The sequence below is a fragment of the Ochotona princeps genome, chromosome 17 (genome assembly GCF_030435755.1).
Source record: "Ochotona princeps isolate mOchPri1 chromosome 17, mOchPri1.hap1, whole genome shotgun sequence".
Lineage (NCBI taxonomy): Eukaryota > Metazoa > Chordata > Mammalia > Lagomorpha > Ochotonidae > Ochotona > Ochotona princeps.
This window is the reverse complement of record NC_080848.1, coordinates 15,376,144-15,394,573: the sequence shown is the minus strand read 5'-3', so window position 1 is coordinate 15,394,573 and position 18,430 is coordinate 15,376,144. Positions and strand designations below refer to the sequence as shown.

General features: G+C 45.5%; 1 protein-coding gene across 3 annotated transcripts in view; it reads left to right on the top strand.

The window, feature by feature from the left end:
• The window catches only part of NBR1 (NBR1 autophagy cargo receptor), a 30,994-nt gene that overhangs the window by 5,549 nt on the left and 7,015 nt on the right, over positions 1-18,430 (top strand). For 2 of the 3 annotated variants that reach the window (XM_058675363.1, XM_004597336.4), the window contains exons 3-17: positions 433-495; positions 2,507-2,525; positions 4,172-4,194; positions 6,705-6,899; positions 7,218-7,295; positions 7,722-7,936; positions 8,422-8,589; positions 8,879-9,088; positions 11,051-11,210; positions 11,298-11,588; positions 13,060-13,209; positions 13,680-13,755; positions 14,211-14,321; positions 14,577-14,741; positions 17,663-18,059. In XM_058675363.1, the coding sequence (XP_058531346.1) occupies positions 433-495; positions 2,507-2,525; positions 4,172-4,194; positions 6,705-6,899; positions 7,218-7,295; positions 7,722-7,936; positions 8,422-8,589; positions 8,879-9,088; positions 11,051-11,210; positions 11,298-11,588; positions 13,060-13,209; positions 13,680-13,755; positions 14,211-14,321; positions 14,577-14,741; positions 17,663-18,059 (2,321 nt within the window). The remainder of the gene's footprint in view (positions 1-432; positions 496-2,506; positions 2,526-4,171; positions 4,195-6,704; positions 6,900-7,217; positions 7,296-7,721; positions 7,937-8,421; positions 8,590-8,878; positions 9,089-11,050; positions 11,211-11,297; positions 11,589-13,059; positions 13,210-13,679; positions 13,756-14,210; positions 14,322-14,576; positions 14,742-17,662; positions 18,060-18,430) is intronic. The other variant, XM_058675364.1, reaches the window with a different exon arrangement.

The window sequence follows — 18,430 nt, the reverse complement described above, 5'->3', positions numbered from 1 at the left end:
TGAGATGCATTGTTCTTAATGACCGGAGAGGTTGAATATTTTTACATGTGTGTTCAGGCTTTAAAACTTTTTTGTTTTCTGATAAAATGAACTTATTTGCTTGGGTTTGTGTTGTTCTGACTACCAGCAAGGTTGAACATACTTTTGTATATTTTTTAGGTGTTCTGCTTTTCTCATCTGTGAATTTTCTGTACATTTTTTACCATTTTACCTGGGTTATTGATCTTAGTAGCAGTTTTGTTGATGCTCTGTATTGTACATATTAACCCTATGTTAAGAATCGTAAATATTTTTGTACATGTCTTTTGACTTCTGGTGTTTTGCAGTCCTATAAAATCTTTGAAATGTGCCCATCTTTGTTTTTTAATGACTTCTAGATTTCTGTTAGAAATGTTTTATGTCATAATCATACATTGTATATTTTCTTTACAGGTGAAAGTTTCATTCGACCTGAACACTATTCAGATAAAATACCTGGATGAGGAAGATGAGGAGGTAAAAAAATGTTTTGGCACCTGCTCAGTATAGGGATCTTACTTCTCTGGGAGAATGCAAAGCTGGAAGAGTTCAGAGTTGTGGTTCTCGGGTGCAGCGGCTTCAGTGCGTAGGTTGGAGAGTGACCAGTTAGGCAAGGGCTTCCAGTGAGAATCCCAGCGGACATACCTGACTCCCACCTCCGGCCAGTGCAGACCCTGGAAGCAGCAGTGATAGTTCAATGAGAGTTCTCTGCCTCACATGAAAGGAAGAAGTGCAGGTTGAACATCCCTGGTCAAAAATCTGAAAACTAAAATGTTGTCCAGCCCAACACTTTTTGCTCACTGCTGTGGTGCCACAGTGGACAGTTCTACATTCACATGACAGGTTGCAGTCAAAATGTAGGTGCACTACAAAAACTGGGAATTTAGCTTTGGACCTTGTATATGAGGCATATATGAAGCATAAAGGACTTTTGTGTTTAGGCTTCAGTCTTATCCCCGAAGAAATCTCACTGTATATTTACCAAAATCCATAGCACTTCTGTTCCCAAGCATTTTGGATAAGGAGTGCTATAATTGATAATTGTACGTTCTAAAATGGCTTGTAGGATTTGAAATAGAATTGGGAAATAAGGAAACAATATTGCAGAATATCTTAGAGATCACTTTTTAAATCTGTAAATATCTTAAGTTCAGATATATCACAATCTGCCATTTAACTTGTTAATAATGAATAACCTTTAAGTGTTATAGTGCAAAGACTGAAAGTAACATTAGGTACCTGGTACAATAAGAGCATCTGTTTTACCTATGAGATACAAAAGCTTTTTATTTTCACATTCATTGGGGCTTTTTAAAATTAAATGTTTATTTTATTTGAAAGGTAGATATACAGAGAGGAGAAGAGACAGAGAGGAAGATCTTCCGTCTGCTGGTTCACTCCCCACGTGGCCGCAGAAGCTGGAGCTCAGCCAATCCAAAGCCAGGAGCTTCTTCTAGGTCTCCCATATTGTTGTAGGAGCCCAAGGCCTTGAGCCATCCTCCACTGCTTTCCTAGGCCATAAGCAGGGAGCTCTTAAACTGGTGCCCATGTGGGATGCTGGCACCATAGGTGGAAACAGCCTGCTACGTCACAGCACTGGTTTCCCACCTTTTATATTATTGGGGTTTTTTTGGTTTTTGTTTTTAAGATTTATTTTTTTTATATTACAAAGTCAGATATACAGAGAGGAGGAGAGACAGAGAGGAAGATCTTTCGTCCGGTGATTCACTCCCCAAGTGACTGCAACGGCTGGTACTGTGCCGATCCGAAGCCGGGAACCAGGAACCTCTTCCGGGTCTCCCACGTGGGTGCAGGGTCACAGAGCTTTGGACTGTCCTCAACTGCTTTCCCAGGCCACAAGCAGGGAGCTGGATGGGAAGTGGAGCTGCTGGGATTAGAACTCTCTCCCATATGGGATCCCGGGGTGTTCAAGGTGAGGACTTTAGCCGCTCGGCCACACCGCCGGGCCCTATTATTGTTTTTTAACATTTATTATTTACGTTTGAAAGATAGAAATACAGAGAGGAGACACAGATTTGCTGGGTGTGTTTTCTTGGTTTCCCATGTGAGTGCAGGGGCCCAAGCGTTTGGGCCATGCTCCATTGCTTTTCCAGACTGTAAACGGAACTGGATCAAAGTGGAGCAGCTGGGACTCAAACCGGCACCCATATGGGATGCAGCACCACAGGTGGATGCTTGACTTACTACACCATGGCACTGGCCCCACAAAAGCTGCTTGAAAGGCACTACTTCAGCCACTACTCTCACCACTCTGTTATGCTGTTCCTTAATGTACCTGAAATAAAGGCAGACACAGAAGTAAAGCAACAGTTGTCCCAAACGGGTATTCATGATTAGCAGGTCATACTGGTAAAGCTGAACTCCCCTGACCTAAGATTTTGCCTCTAGCCTATGAAGTGATTCCTAATAACAGTACACTTGATTGACAAGATGCTTATAATTCATTATTGCTTTTTTCCTTTTACAGGTGTCTATCAACAGTCAAGGTGAGTCCCTGAGAAGGTACTCAGCTTTATTGGGAACCTTCAGTCTCTTTAACAGGTCATTTCCAATTACACTCAAACCTCGTTGCAGTTTTCATTTTAGAGTAGAATTTGATATACTGTAAACGGATATTACATTAATTATTCATTAATAGGAATTTAATTACATATGAGAATTTTACTGGATTGCAGGATTATAGGTAGGGCGGTTCCTTTGAATAAACCCCAAGCTCAGCTTTTATGTAAATTCTCAGAAAATAATATGTCTCCCAGTTAGACATATTTGTTTCTGACTTTGTGTGTATGCTAATGTCCGCTTATAAACAGGTAGTATTTCAGATGACTGGTTATTCAGAGCTTTGGGTTCATTTTTGTATAAAGATTATGCTTTATACAAATATTAACACTGTAAATTCCTTTGAGCTCTTAGTTTCATAACACGCTGTGTGAAGAAAGGAATTTAAGTCGGGGGAAACTGATTTGTGGTAGTTTCTCTTTGTCATGGGGTACAAAGGAAGCTTGATAGCAAAAAGGTAGTAACTGCTTATATATAAGGACTGTAGGATAAACTAAGAAATTTTTTTAAGATTTCTTCATTTGGGGTTGGCGTTGTGGTGGAACTGATAAAGCCACTGCCTGCAGCCTGTAACACTGGCACCCAGTTGAGCCTTTGCCACTCCGTTTCTGATCTAGCTTCCTGCTAATAGCTAAAAAAAGCAGTGCAAGATGACCCAAGTGTTTGGGCTCCTGCTGCCCACATGGAAGACCCAGGAAAAAACTCCTGGCTTCCAGGTTCTGCCTGGCCCTGCCCCAAGTGTTGCAGCCATTTTGGGAGTGAGCCAGTAGACATATTTCTTTCTCTATCACTCTGCCTTTGAAATCTGCTTTTTAAAATGTTGATTTATTCAAGGCAGAAAGATATCTTCTGTTCTGTTTTATTCAGCATCTGGTTGCCATTTGGGTCTCCCATGAGGGTGGTGGGAACACAAATACTGCCTTAGCAGGTGCATTGGCAGGAAGCTCGTGGGAACCACAGCACTGGGACTTGAACCACCACTGGGATATGGGGTGCTGTATCGCAAGTGGCAGGCCAACCCAGTGTGCAATAGCACTAACTTCAAGCTGAGAATTTTTTTTTTTTTTAAGATTTATGTGAAGTCAGATATATAAATAGGAGGATAGAGAGGAAGCTCTTCCATCCAATGATTAGCTCCCCAAGCAGCCGCAACAACTAGAGCTGAGCCAGCCCAAACCCAAGAGTCCAGAGCTTTTTCTGGGTCTCCTACACGGGCACAGGGTCCCAAGGCTTTGGACCATCCTAACGACTGCTTTCCCAGGCCACAAGCAGGGAGCTGGATGGGAAGTGGGACTGCCGTAATTAGAACTGGCACCCCTATGGGATCCCGGTGCATACAAGGCAAGGGCTTTAGCCACTAGGCTACCACTCTAGGCCCAATACATTATTTTAAATAGTTCCCACTGCCCCTCTCAACCCCCATAGCAGGAGTAGCTCTAATCTACTATCTTAGCAAATGTAATGAGTGTGATGCACTAACTGTAGTCTGTGCATTAGATCTTTAGGATTGACTGTACTTAATAGGATCTATGGAGGTGATGAAATATCACAGTGTGTATTTTTGTTCTTTCAGGAGAATATGAAGAAGCACTTAAGGTAATGGTTATCTCATTTCCAAGTAATGTTTTAAATCTTCCCTATCAAATTTAAATCTGAATTTTATTAGCCATGAAGAAGAATCAGGAAGTACAGTGACGTGGTATTGGGAGCCTGTGATGAATGATGCGTGCCAATGTCTCAGGTAGTGATGAACTGGAGCTTTCCTGAAGTCACTTCTTTAAGGTGTGCCAAGCTGTCCTGCCAGTAATGTAGGTTTATTTTTTTTTTAAGAGGTTTGGCTTTGCTTTATGAATGCAATTCCAAGACTGAGTTCGTATAATCAGTCTAGGGATCGGTCGAAGGCATCTCACAATCAGGAGCTTGCTCTGCCCTTTTTAGCTTCTGTTCAAAACAGCTGTTCTGGGTGTCCCTTGTTGGAACAGCTGACCCCATGTCTTCTTGATTTTTTCCTAGGAACCCAGGTTTATCAGCTGAGTCTTTTGGTTTCAGACATCCAGGCACTTCTCTGGTTTCTTTGGGTTGAGGGGTAGCTGTCACTGTTCAGAGCTCATTTCTGTTTCCCTGCGTTCAAGTCCTCTGCGTTGAGGCTGTTCTGAAATGCTGTTCTCCAACATTCCTTCAGTCTTGGTTAGCTCCTCTGGATTGTCTCTTTGCTACTCTCCAAAACACTATGATCAGATTGCCATACTCTATTACATTTCCCATAACCACTATATTAAAAGCTCACTTGATATAGTCAGGAACCTCAGACTGTAGAATTCTGGTGTTTAATATAAAGTTGTCTTATACCACGAAACAAAACTTCTCATCCATAAAGATTTATTTATCTTTGAATGGCAGAGTTATAGAGAGAGAGCTCTTGCATTGGCTGGTTCACTCTCCAAAAGGCCACAGAGTTGGACCAGAGTTGGGCCAGTCCCCCATGTCAGGAGTTTCTTCCAGGTCTCCTGCATGGGTGCAGCAGCCCAAGCATTCAGGCCATCCTTTGCAGTTTTCCCAGGTGCATTAGGGAGTTGGATCAGAAGTGCAGCAGCTAGGACTTGAACTGGCAGCTTGGTGGGATACCAGTGCCGCAGGCCTCACTTTATGCACTACACCATAAGGCCCCCATTGATTTTCTTTTTTTATGGAAAGTTGGATTTACAGAGAGGAGAGACAGAAAGATCTTCCGCACACTGGTTCATTCCCCAAGTGGCCACAATGGCCGGATCTGAGCCAATCCAAAGCCGGGAGCCAGGGGCATCTTCCAAATCTCACAGGCAGGTGTTGGGTCCCAAGGCTTTGGGCCATCCTCTAATGCTTTCTCAGGCCACAAGCAGGGAGCTGGAAGGCAAGTGGAGCAGCCAGGGTACGAACCGACACCCATATAGGATCCTAGTGTGTGCAAGGCGAGGACTTTAGCCACTAAGCTACAGTGCCAGGACCCATTTTCTCTTAAGATCCCATGGATATATTTTGACATGTTTTATTGCCTGTATTGCTCATGGTAAACAACATTCCATTGCCTTGTAGTTTCTTTTATGTTTGGAGCCTTTAAACTCTTGTCTAGTTCTACATAAGTAAATCGCTTTTTGAACAATTTTGCTTTTTCAAGACTATTGCAAGTTTTCACTCCAAATTTTCTGGTAGTTTATTGTCTAGAATAAGGGTCAACAATATATAACCAGTGGACTGCCTGTCTGTTTTTGTAAGTAACAGTCTCATTGGACTACAGCCATGGCCATATTTTTATTGTTCGTGGCTTTTTTGTGTGTGCTGCCGTGGCAGTTACAGAAGTGCTGTGATCAGCAAGCCTACAATACATAGGTGGTTCTTTAAAAAAAAAAAAAAGTGTTGACCTAGAGTAATAGCTCTCATACTTTTGGGTCGTGAAATGCCTGTTGTTTAGGAGAGTTCCTTACAGAAACTAATTACACTGAAGGTATCCAAAGTGATGTTTCGGTACACATGTACATTGTGAAATGACTACTGCAGCCAAGCTAACTAACTTATCCCGTACAATCTTGACGTCTGGTGCATAATGCAGATTAAAAGAAAGGTTGCGGCTGACAGTAAGTTGATAGGGGAGCTAGAACTCTTATTTTCTTGAACACTGAAATGCCAAAATCTTCTCAAAATGGGAAGGTGCTCTTCAGAAAAACAAACAAAAACTTAACCATTTACACTTACTTTCCTATTTTTAGTGGAAAAGCAAACAGTTACAGGATATAACTTTTTAGTTTCTCCAGTTCTGGTAGTCTGGGATTGAGTTTTTTTGGACGATAGAGTCTGATGTAAAAACAAATTAGACAGGAAAATAGAAACCCAATTAATACATTAAAAAAAAACTCACCTAGTAAATTGCTGTGCTCATTATCTACTTCTGTGGCTTTAATAATAAGCTCAGCAGACTAGGTATTCATGTTTGTTTATGTTTTGTGGTTTTGCTGTAATAAAGCAAGCAAATCACATTCCAGCTTGTCTCTCCACACTCTTCTGCTGGGTCTCTTTGAAACATTTGGAAACAGACTCACCCAGGGCATTTCTGTTTCACACCACGCTCTCAGATGGCGGTGAAGCAGGGGAATCAACTGCAAATGCAAGTCCACGAGGGATACCATGTTGTAGAGGAAACCTCACTTCCAGTCGTGGCGGAAAAACGAGTAGTTCCGCAGGCGGGAAAGAAGCCACTTGCACATCGTCCTTCCCTGCTGAGAGTCTCGGGATCAGACACAAAGAACTCAGAGACTCCTGCAGCACAGGTGAGAATGGGATGGACATCTCTGCCCAGTTTCCTGTTTCTACGTCTGTCTTTGATCTAAATGTGCACATCATTAAAGATTTAGGAGTTACTGTGACTGTTCTTGTCCGTAATGTTCAAGTCGGATAACAGTGGTTTACCTCTAGAGAACAGGGTAGCATAGGAGCTGTTTTGGCTTTATATTCTCTCATACTGTGACCCTTTTTTAACCAGAAGTTTGTGTAACTTGACAGGAGACACCTGAAAATAATATACTTCAGGGCAGTTATTCTAAATGGAAAAACGAATCTACAAAATCTTAGATTGTGTTTTCTTACAGTCATTTCCGCTTGCTCCGTGCGATGCGCACCAGCCTGAAGACAAGCCCCCAGACTGGTTCACAAGCTACCTGGAGACTGTGAGTGTTCTCTCGGGTTTCGGTTTTATAGCAGCACAGTTGGCACCATTGGAGTGTGATAGAAAGCCACATCTATGTGATGCTGCCACAGGTGCAGGCGAAGAGTGGCACTTGATTACTTCTGTACTTAGAGCCGCTCCAGGCAAGGACTTAGCCTTTGTCATAAGGCTCTGAGAGAAAGGGAATTGGGTTCTGAATATGTAAGGGGAAGAACTTACTTTCTGATTGCTTTTCTGAATCAGTTTATCTATGGGAAGAATAGGCCTTCTTCCGCTATATCTCTGTGTGTTCATTCAGTAGCCGTTACTTTATTGTGTTCTTCTGTTACAACAGAAAAGGTGAGGTTTCAGATTTGGTGCTGTCTCTACATCTTTTTCCAATATTGGAGCTAAGTTTTTTTCCCCAACTTTCTGCTCTACCTTCTAGTTCAGAGAACAAGTGGTTAAAGAAACAGTTGAGAAGCTTGAGCAGAGATTATATGAGAAGCTTGTCCTTCAGAACCCTTCCTTGGCTTCCTGTTCGTCAGAAGTCTCAATACCTGTTTCAGAGGAAACACCATTTTTACCAGAAAATCAGTTCAGCTGGCATATGGCTTGCAGTAACTGCCAAAGAAGGATCATTGGTGTGCGCTACCAGTGTAGGTAAGCAGGCACATGCAGCCAGCTGGCTGTTGGCAGACCTTCCCACAGTGACCTTCGTGGCCCTTGGATAGGTGGCGGGAGACCACGGGCATGCTCTGCTTCGAAGCATTGGGTCTAGTAGCTCTGAATTGGAAGCAGAAGCCATTGTGTGATTTAAGGGGCAACTGTTCAGATTTTTGTGTTCAGATACACATTTGTATTAACAGAACTAGACAACATCATACTCCAGAAAACAAAACTGTATCAATAAGAGTAACTCCTCATTTGTTCCAAATGTTCTCATATTTTGTCCTCATGGATCGCCCTTGGAAATAAGTACAAGGTTAAGTATTGTTAACCTTATTAGTGAAACATGCCATGGTTGGGTGACATCCTAGGCTTACTGCCAAGGGGATATGAAGCCAGTGGAGGAGTCTGGTCTGGTATCTACCCCCTCGGGTGCTTCCTGCTCTGCCATTCTGCCCTGGGCCTTTGCTTCCCCACAGCCTCTGCCCGTCCTATAACATCTGCGAAGACTGTGAAGCAGGGTCATACGCCCATGACACTAACCATGTCCTGCTGAAGTTGAGGAGACCTGTTGTGAGTTCCTCTGAACCACTCTCCCACTCAAAGTGTTCTACTCCTCGGCTTCCTGCCGCCCTGGAACAAATCAGGTGAGACGAGGCTGCTGGTTGGCCTGTTGGTCCTGGAGACATAAGCCACTGTTGTCAATGTGTAGTGTCAAAGCACTACAGCTAGCTTTCTCAGTTCTGCCCATCTTCAGTGGATGTGCAAAACGAAGGCCATTATCCAAAGCTAATGAAATAGAGATGACAACTGTAACAGGAATTATGAAGCTAAAGTAGAAGCCGACCCCGATGGTGGCTGCAGGTGGCTCCACATAACTTCAAAATTTGTGATGTTTTTTATTTGTTTTTGAGAATTTCAATTGTTGTCTTACAGGCTTCAGAAACAGGTAGATAAGAACTTTCTTAAAGCAGAAAAGCAAAGATTGCGAGCTGAGAAGAAACAGCGTAAAGCAGAAGTCAAGGAACTGAAAAAGCAGCTTAAACTCCACAGGAAGATTCATCTGTGGAACTCAATCCATGGACTCCAGAGCCCCAAGTCTCCTCTGGGCCGACCTGAGAGCTTGTTGCAGTCTCACCCCTTGATGTAAGCCCAGGGCTGGGGTGGGTGCCAAGACTTGAGGTCCAGTTTAACAAAACTATAGCCTTAGTGTATTGGCAGCCATCAACACCCTACCCCCCTTCCTGTCAAACAGTCTGTTCTCTGATCACAGCTGCACTAAAGGGTGGTGTGGCTCTGGCTTTGTTGCATCCTTCAAAAAGACAAATCCAGCAAAGCTAAAGATTTATTTATTTGAAAAGTAGAGTGACAGCGCAGACATTTGTAGACGTTCCCATTCACTAGTTCACTGCCCAAGTGGCTGCAGTGGCCAGGGCTGGGTCAGGCGAAAGCCGGGAGCCTGGAACTCCAGGTCTCCTGAGTACTTGCCATCATTCCCACTCCTTCCCAGACACAGTACAGGGAGCTGCAGCAGAAGCAGAGCACCCTGAACTGAAACCAATGCACTGCTCTGGGATGCCAGCCTTGCGAGAGGTGGTTTAACTTTTTGTACCATAGAACCAGCCCTCAAACAAATGTTTTAAGAGGACCTTACTCTCTAATTTTTTTATATTTGTGTAACCTTTTAATTATCCTCACAGTGACTTTTTCACTTAGGACATATCCATTCTGTTTTGTTGATATTTTTTTTTTTCTTTTTGGGCCCAGCACAATGGCTCGATGACTAAATCTTCACCTTCCCTACTCCGGCATCATTTTGTTTCCCTGCTACTCCACTTGCCATTCCAGCACCCTGCGTGTGTCCTGGAAAAGCATTAGAGGACAGCCCAAAGCCTTGGGACCCTGCACCTGTGTGAGAGACCTGGAAAGAGCTCCTGACTCCTTGGCTTCGGGTCAGCTCAACTCCATCTGTTGTGGCTACTTAGGGAGTAAACAAGTGGATGGAAGATCTTTCTCTCTCTGTGTTTCTTTATCTTTGTAAATCTGCCTTTCCAATAAAAATAAATAAATCCGGGCCCAGTGTGGTAGCCAAGTGGCTAAAGTCCTCGCCTTGACCACGCCGGGATCCTATATTGGTGCGGTTCATGTCCTGGTGGCCCTGCTTCCCATCCAGCTCCCTACTTGTGGCCTGGGAAAGCAGTCGAGGGCGGCCCAAAGTCTTGGGACCCTGTTCCTGCGTGTGAGAGTCCTGGAAGAGGCTCTTGGCTCCTGGCTTTAGATCAGTGCAGCCCTGGCCATTGTGGCTGCTTGGGGAGTAAACCATTGGATGGAAGAGCTTCCTTTCTGTCTCTCCTTTCTGCATATCCAACTTTCTAATAAAAAAAATAAATCTTTGAAGTAAATAAAGTTTAAGGCAGATTTATAGGAAGGAAAGACAAAGAACTTCCTTCCTCTGGTTCACTTCCCACATGGCCACAGTGGTGGAGCTGAGCCAGACTAAAGCCAGGAACTTCCTCCAGGTCTCCCAATTCAGGTGCAGAGACCATATTCTGCTTTCCCAGGCCAGAAGCAGAGAGCCTGATGAGAAGTGGAGCAGCTAGGACATGAACTAGCATCCATATGGGATGACAGCACTTACAGTGAAGGCTTAAGCAGTGAAGTCTCATAAGTATAATTTTTTTTTGAAGATTTATTTATTTTTACTGCAAAGTCAGATATACAGAGAGAAGGAGAGACAGAACTATCTTCCATCCGAGGATTCACTCCCTAAGTGACCACAGCGGCCAGTGCTGCGCCGATCCGAAGCCAGGAGCCAGGAACTTCCTCCAGGTCTCCCATGCAGGTGCAGGGTCCCAAGGCTTTGAGCCGTCCTCGACTGCTTTCCCAGGACACATGCAGGGAGCTGGATGGGAAACAGGGCTGCCAGCATTAGAACCGGCACCCATATGGGATCTCGATGCGTTCAAGGCCGCTAGGCCACTGCGCCAGACCCTAATTAGTATTAATTTTATAGCAGCTATGTTGGTAATCATCTCTAGTTGTGGGGTGGGATACTCAGAAGCCCTCACATCCAATAGCAAGTGACTGAGCGTCTGCCTTTCTGTTCAGGCTCCCCTTGCAGCCCTGTGCCCCAGTGATGCCAACACTCAGTGCAGCCTTTGTGGATGAGAATCTGCCTGATGGAACTCACCTTCAGCCAGGAACCAAGTTTATTAAACACTGGAGGATGAAGAATACAGGAAATGTAAAGTGGAGCACAGACACAAAGGTATTTTCCCCCACAGAAAGTGAAGAGGAGGGAGGGAGTGACCAAGCACTTAGCTGACCATCTTCTCTGGGTCACTGTTCTTTTCAGCTCAAGTTCATGTGGGGAAACCTGACTTTGGCCTCTGCAGAAAACAAGGATGTTTTAGTTCCCTGCCTGAAGGCTGGCCATGTCGGAGTTGTGTCTGTTGAGTTCATCGCCCCAGCCCTGGAGGGAATGTACACTTCCCACTGGCGTCTTTCTCACAAAGGCCAGCAGTTTGGACCACGGGTCTGGTGCAGTATCATAGTGGACCCTTTCCCTTCTACAGAGAGCCCTGATACCACTGCACAGGGCTTGGTGTGTGCAGGCAAAGCCGATGAGCTCAGCTGCCAGCAGGAGGTGAGTGTGGACAGGTTGTGGCCTCGTACCTGAAGGCACGCACCCAGAGTTAGGTACAACATCCTCCCCCCGCCCACAACCAGTCATTCTTTCAGAAATCGTGAAAGGTTGCCTTCTTCTCCCCGGTACATAGTTGCATGCTGCTATCTGGCCTGGTCATCCAGGGCTTTATTTAAAAATGCTTAGGATTTGGTGGCGACAGTATGGCTTTTGTGTCTAAAACAGCGTACCACACGAGAGAAAGAAGGGCAGGCTGTCCTGCTCGTGGCCCTGGTCCTATCCGCTGCTTCTGCAGCCCCATCATTGGAGAGCCGAGCAGCCAGCACTTCGATGCGGCATTTTCAGGAGGCGGCCTCCACTGCCAGCCCACAGTGCCAGCCTCCAGGAGGCTTTTGGGTGTTTTTTTATTGTTTTATTTGTTTTGTTTTTGTTTTTGTAACGTTATTTCTCAGTATTCACAGGACGTACTGTTTACTGCTGAGGTTTTTTTGCCCAGTGTTAGTTTCTTGATTTAAATTGTTATATTCTATAATTTAAGTTGTCATTGGGGAAAGCTGATTGAACAAATATATGAACTCTATATTGTGATTATTGCAACTTTTCTGTAAATCTAAAATATCAAGATAAAATGTAGATGAACTAGAGTGTAGATAAGATAGGATTGATGTACTCAAATGTCAACTGTATGCAAAACGTATTGGCACATGTACGTGAAGTCTACCTGTTTATCTGTAATCGTTATCCAAACAAATTAAATATTGTGGATCCATCTTTGCTGTTCTTCATACAAGCAGAGCAAAAAGTTTTGTTGTTTTTCTTTTTTTAAATATGTAGAAGGGACTGACATGGTAGTATAGTGGGTTAAGCTGCTGCTTGGGTTGCACACATCTGCTTTTAGAATGCTGTTGGGTTTGAATTTGAACTGCTGCCTCTTCCTATCTAGCTTCCTACTAATGCATTATGGAAAGCAACAGAATGTGGCTCACTGCTTAGGCCCCTGCCACCCATGTAGAGGACCAGAATTGAGTTCTGGGCTTCTGACATCAGCCTAACTCAACCCTCACTATTACAGACATTTTAGGAGTGAACTAGAAAAAGATCTCTTTCTCAGGGCTGGCATTGTTGTACAGTGCGTTAAGCCATGGCCTGCAGTGTTGGTATCCCAGATGAGGAGCGGTTTAAGACCTGGCTGCCCCATTTCCCATCTATCCCTCTGCCAATGTACCTAGGAGAGCAGGAGAAGATGGCCCACATACATGGGGCCCCGCCACTTATGTGGGAGAACTAGGTGAGTTCCGGGCTCCTGACCCAGCGTCAGCCATTGTAGTTATTGGGGAGTGAATAAATAAGTCAGCATTTAAAAACAATAAATAAAAAATGTGAAGATACAGCAGCGCCTTATGTTTGTGGGGAATCCGTTGTCAGTTTCCCTCTTGAGTCTGAAATGTGTCCCGATGGTTTGTGTCTACAGGAGGCTTTTCTTCTGGGTAAAGAAGAAAGTCAGCTCGGCTCAGCGACAGAACAGGCCGAAGGGACAGGACCATGCATCACACAGAAGACAAAGAATGTTGCCAACGAGAGGGAGCTGTACATCCCATCTGTGGACCTTCTGACTGCTCAGGTGGCAGATTCAGCACCTTGAGGACGGGGTTCAGAAAGAGCTTTCGGGGAAGGAGTTTTTACCTTATTGAAGAAATCAGCCATGGAAGCATTTTTTGAATTTCTATAAAGAGGACCTGTTTCATGGCTTTCATATGTACAGGGAACAGATTTCTAAGCTAAGGTTTCCTCTTTGCATTGGGAACCTTGTCCTGTGCTTCCCTACAGCTTCCTTTCAGCCTGTCTAGTTCACCTTTACCCTGCATTTTCTCTTTGCTGCCATTCAGTCATTTGCAGAACTGATTCCCACTGAATTCCACTTGTGTGTGTACTTGGCTAGGGAGAGGCATGAATTCAAACTGAGTTGAATCCCAGATGCTATCGAAGTAGCCCGCAGGATCCTGTGAGGACAGAGCATGCTGCAGTGTGTACTGCAAGTCCCCCAGCACCTATCTTTATTTATTTATTTTGTTTGTTTGTTTATTCCCCCAGGACCTGCTGTCCTTCGAACTGTTGGATATAAACATTGTTCAAGAGTTGGAGCGAGTGCCCCACAACACCCCTGTAGGTAAGAATGTCACTCGGTTCGCTTGCTTGTTAACAAGCACAGAAGCACTACAGCCTAGACTGTAGCAGTTTGTGCTTTATTCTGAGAAAACAGCAGGGATTTCCTCCCAGAGTGGTCAGCTGCACCCACAGGTCTGCTTGCCTTCGTTCCCTGTTGTCTGTCAGAAGCAGTGGGACAAGGTTGTGTAAGACTTCCCCACCAGAAAAAGACCTTTTCTGTTTTTCTCCTTTTGATCATTTTTATTTGGCCACAGTGTTTAGGATCCTTCCTGCCTTGTTGGATCTGTCTGAGGTGACTGCACACCTGGCGGTGTGGAGAAACCCTTTCTAGTGGGTGTGGAAGCATCCCTGTGTATTTGAGCTCTACAGGGGTTCCGAAGCCTGGGCCTACTGCTCCTGGAGCCTGTCTGTGGATGCTTCCTCTCAGTTGATGGTTCTCCTGTCTTCCTTCTCCAGATATGACTCCCTGCATGTCTCCTCTGCCACATGACAGTCCTTTAATAGAGAAGCCAGGCTTGGGGCAGATACAGGAAGAGAGTGAAGGGGCGGGACTTAAAGCACTTCCTGGTAAGGGGTTAAAAAATTATAAAGTATTTGCATGTTCCCGTTGTGCGCCACACCCTTCGTGTCTGCTCCTTACTGACCTGAGCTTTGCACAGCACTGGGTTTCTTTCCCTTGGCATCCCCTTTTTGAGGATCTCCCCTGCCCCACCACCATCTCATGGCACATATAGCGGTTGTTCCCTGCTTCACTGCACCTTGAGCACTGACTGCTGAACACTCTTCAACTGGGAGCACAGACAAGGTGCACGTCTCTTTCAGATCCCACAGTGTCCACAAAGAGGAAGTTGGAGAACATTGCTTCAGTGGAAGAAGCAGAGGAAGACCTGAGTGGGACCCAGTTTGTGTGTGAGACTGTCATCCGGTCCCTCACCTTGGATGCTGCGCCAGACCACAGCCCGCCCTGTAGACAGAAGCCCTTGCAGTGTGAGTGTCCTCCTTGCTCCCACCTAGCAGAGTGGCACCTGACTTAGGGCCTGCAGGTCTGGGTAGCTAGCAGGCTTGTGTCCACTGACATTTGTGAGAAAAAAGTGTTCCATCTTCTGGTTCACTCTACAGGTGGCCACAAAGGCCTAGGCTGTGCCAGGCCAAAGCCAGGGGCCTGAAATTCCATCCTTGTCTCCCATTTGGGCAGCAGGGACCCAAAATCTACCCCCGCCTGCAGTTTCCTTGGCCAGGGTCACACCAAATTAATTTAGCCCAGAGGCTGGACATTCCCCTTATCTCTGTATATATGTCCTGATCATTTCAATTAAAGTAGCAAGAGCAAAAACATCACCGTGCCTCATGTTAGTACTTTCTCAAGGCCCGCATTAGAGCTTCCTTGCACAGAGACTGTGGCCAGCTGCATTGCCTGTGTTCTGCAGGAGGCGCCCTGGAGCTGCTGGAGCTCCTCTGCAGCGATTCCCGGGGCAGCGGAGTTGTCTGTTTTCTCCAAGGTCAGCAGTCCAGAAAATAGAAGGGAGAAGGAGGAGGACCAAATGATGTTTATCAAGATTAAACTCTAATATGCATTGGGCCAGTTTCAGACAAGATTGGGAGAAAAAAAAAATTCTGATATGCTAATCACCTCTTAACACAAATCTCTAAATATCAGAGAGGGTAGAACCAGTGCCATATATTTTGAGAACTGAAAAAATACAGGGAGATTGCCAGCATTTTGGCATACTGGGTGAAGCCTCCACCTGCAACACTGGCATCACATGTTGGCACCAGTGTGAGTCTCTGCTGCTCTACTTCTGATCCAGCTCCCTGCTGATGGAATGGGAAGAGCAGCAGCAGATGACCCAAGCGTTTGGGTCCCTTCCTGCGCAAGTGGGAGGCCTGGATGAAGCTCCTAGTTTTGGCTTGGCCCAGCACTGACCCTTGACCATCTGGGAAGTGAACCAGCTGATGGAAAATCTCTCTGACTTTCAAAATAAATCTCTAAATATATATGCACAAATCTATGGGGAAATCTCTATTATAATGAAGTTTTTTATATAGCCTTTTGAGCTAATATGTAAGCTTTTATTTAAACTCTATGTAAGTGTGTTAACTATCCTATGGAAAGAAGAAGGAATTAGGCCACCTTGTTTTTTTGGTTTATTTAATTTTTTATTTTTATCCTTATTGTTCACAATTGAGAGGAATACATGCTCACGTGGGCCTCTGATTAGGGTTGGGAGAGTCGAAGTATGGAGGAAGGTGGGTGGGATACATGTTTATATGTTTCTTTTTTTTTTTTTTTCTGTGTCTGAAGTGTGGCAGTGGATGGGGCTGCTCCTTACTGTCAAACTACATCAGCACCACAGTCATTTTATGATGCCTTAGAGACCCCGATGTGGGGAAAAATGTTCCGAGGGTGCCACTTCAGTGGTGTTGATAGTTTTAAATTGTTTGCTTCATTGCACCGGGTTGAGAAAATCTTCTCAAGGTCTATTGGCTGACCAATTCCACCTCAGTGCAGCCACAGACACAAAGTGTGGCCAGGACAGTTGTCCAGTCTGTTTCGCTTTCCATCCTCTGAGAAGGTTAGATGAACTGGCAATCATATCCCCATGTGCATCTGGAGATGCTGTGACCGCTGCATGGGCATTGGCAATTGAGGAGGCCCAATCCCAGTATTTACACTTCAAGGTGAAACCACATATCCTGTGATTTTCCCTGTGGCCAGGGTGTGAGTTCAGCAGTTGGTTTGAAGAATTCCCCCACGATACCTTCCTTGGGGTGACCTCAGATTTGACTTTTGTGTGCATCAGCTAGTGCAGGGTCACATTCAGTATGTCACTTGCACCAGGCAACACACATACTAGTCTTGTCAATCCTGCCCCCAGCCCCCTCTCTCACATGAACCAACTCCCAACCCAACCCACCACAGGCCTGGTCCTCCACACCAGTGAGTGGGTGCTGCAGCCTAGTTGAGGTGACCCTCTGCAACACACCAGGCCTGCTGCCAGTCTCAGTTTTTGCCCAGCCCGTCCTGCATTACACCTGGCTGTCATGCGCACCGAGTGCTGCAACTTAGTTCAGCCAATCCACTCTCAGACCTGGTCCATATGTATGTATGCCTGGCCTGCCCCCAGCCCTGGCTCTTGTACTCAACCAGCTGGAGCTGCAGCCTAGCAAGGGAATGCCCACGGTTCCCCTGTTAGGCCCACTCCCAGCCCTGGATCTTGGCGCTTGCCAGGGCATGCTGCAATCCAGCCTACACGATTTGCACCCAGTCCCAAGTGCTATCCTAGCATGGGTGGCTTGTCACTCACCCTGGCTCTCTCATATGCCAGTGGGTCAGTATCCTAGCTTAGCCTGGCTAGCCCAGACCTAGTCTACATGCACACTGAAGGATGTTGCATCCCTGCCTGGCCTGCCCCAAGTCTCAGCTCTCATGCTCACCTGTGGAAGCAGTGGCCTAGCAGAAGAGTCCCTGAAATTCCCCTACCAGGCCCACTCCCAGTTGCTGGTCTTGCCTGTGCCAGCATATGCTGTGGCCCAGTCTGGCATGGCCTTGCCCCAGTCTGAGCATTTACTGTCAGGTGATACAGCTTAGCTCAGACCAGCCCATACCCATTCTGAGCTCTCACTGGCAGGTGCTGTAGGCTAACCCAGCTGGGCCACCTTGTTACAAAATTCATACTTCTCCTTGGGAGCCTTGGTGTTTTGCCTACCTCATTTTGTTGAACTTTAGTTTTGCTTGATCTTCAAACTTAGAATACAAGTATGGTTCCAGCAATGAGCTTTCCCTCTGCTTCTTTCCTTTCCTGACTGTTCATAGTTCTAGCGCATGATTAGCAAAGCTTTTCTAAGTAGGGATAACACTGGGAGCTGTTTTTAGTGTCTACTTTAAAATTGGTTCTTTCATACTGTAGTGAAATTGGCCTTGCCTGAAGAGGGACTACTTGGAGATGAGAAGGAGGAGATTGTCCACATTGCTGAGGAAGAAGTTGGGGAGGAGGAGGAAGAAGATGAGCTCCAAGATGAAGTTCAGAGTCAATCCTCTGCTTCTTCAGAGGATTACATCATCATCCTGCCGGAGTGTTTTGACACCAGCCGCCCCCTGGGGGACTCCATGTACAGCTCTGCACTGTCCCAGCCAGGCCTCGAGCGCGGGGCTGAAGGCGAACCTAGGGTCGAGGCTGGGGAGACACTCCCTGGGGAGAACCAGCCACAGGAGCACCCCATCACTGACATCCTAGTGACCTCACAGACTCTGGAAACAGTGCCCCTGATCCCAGAGGTGGTGGGGTTGCCACCAGCACTGCCCAGGTACCATCCAGACCCATTCAGCTGTGGTGAAGTAAAGAGTGAGGGAACCAGTTCAGTCTCAAAACTATGTTTTCAGCAGCTTGGGAAGGCACTGTTTCCCTTGGTGAACTCTGAATTTAGGAGGAAAAGTTCTACTTCCTAGTATTTGTATTTATGGATTCTGAAGTTAAAGAAATACTTGTTTTAGTCAACCTTAATTCTAGACTCTGCTTACTTTTGAGCCAGTTTTAAAACATCCTTGGACCCTTCTCCTGATGACTCATAGGTGTAAAGATAGCACAATTTAAAGATTAACCCAACATTAGAAAGTTAATTATAATTAATTATAATTAGAAAGTTAACTCCTTTATGGAAAAAAACACATTACAAAA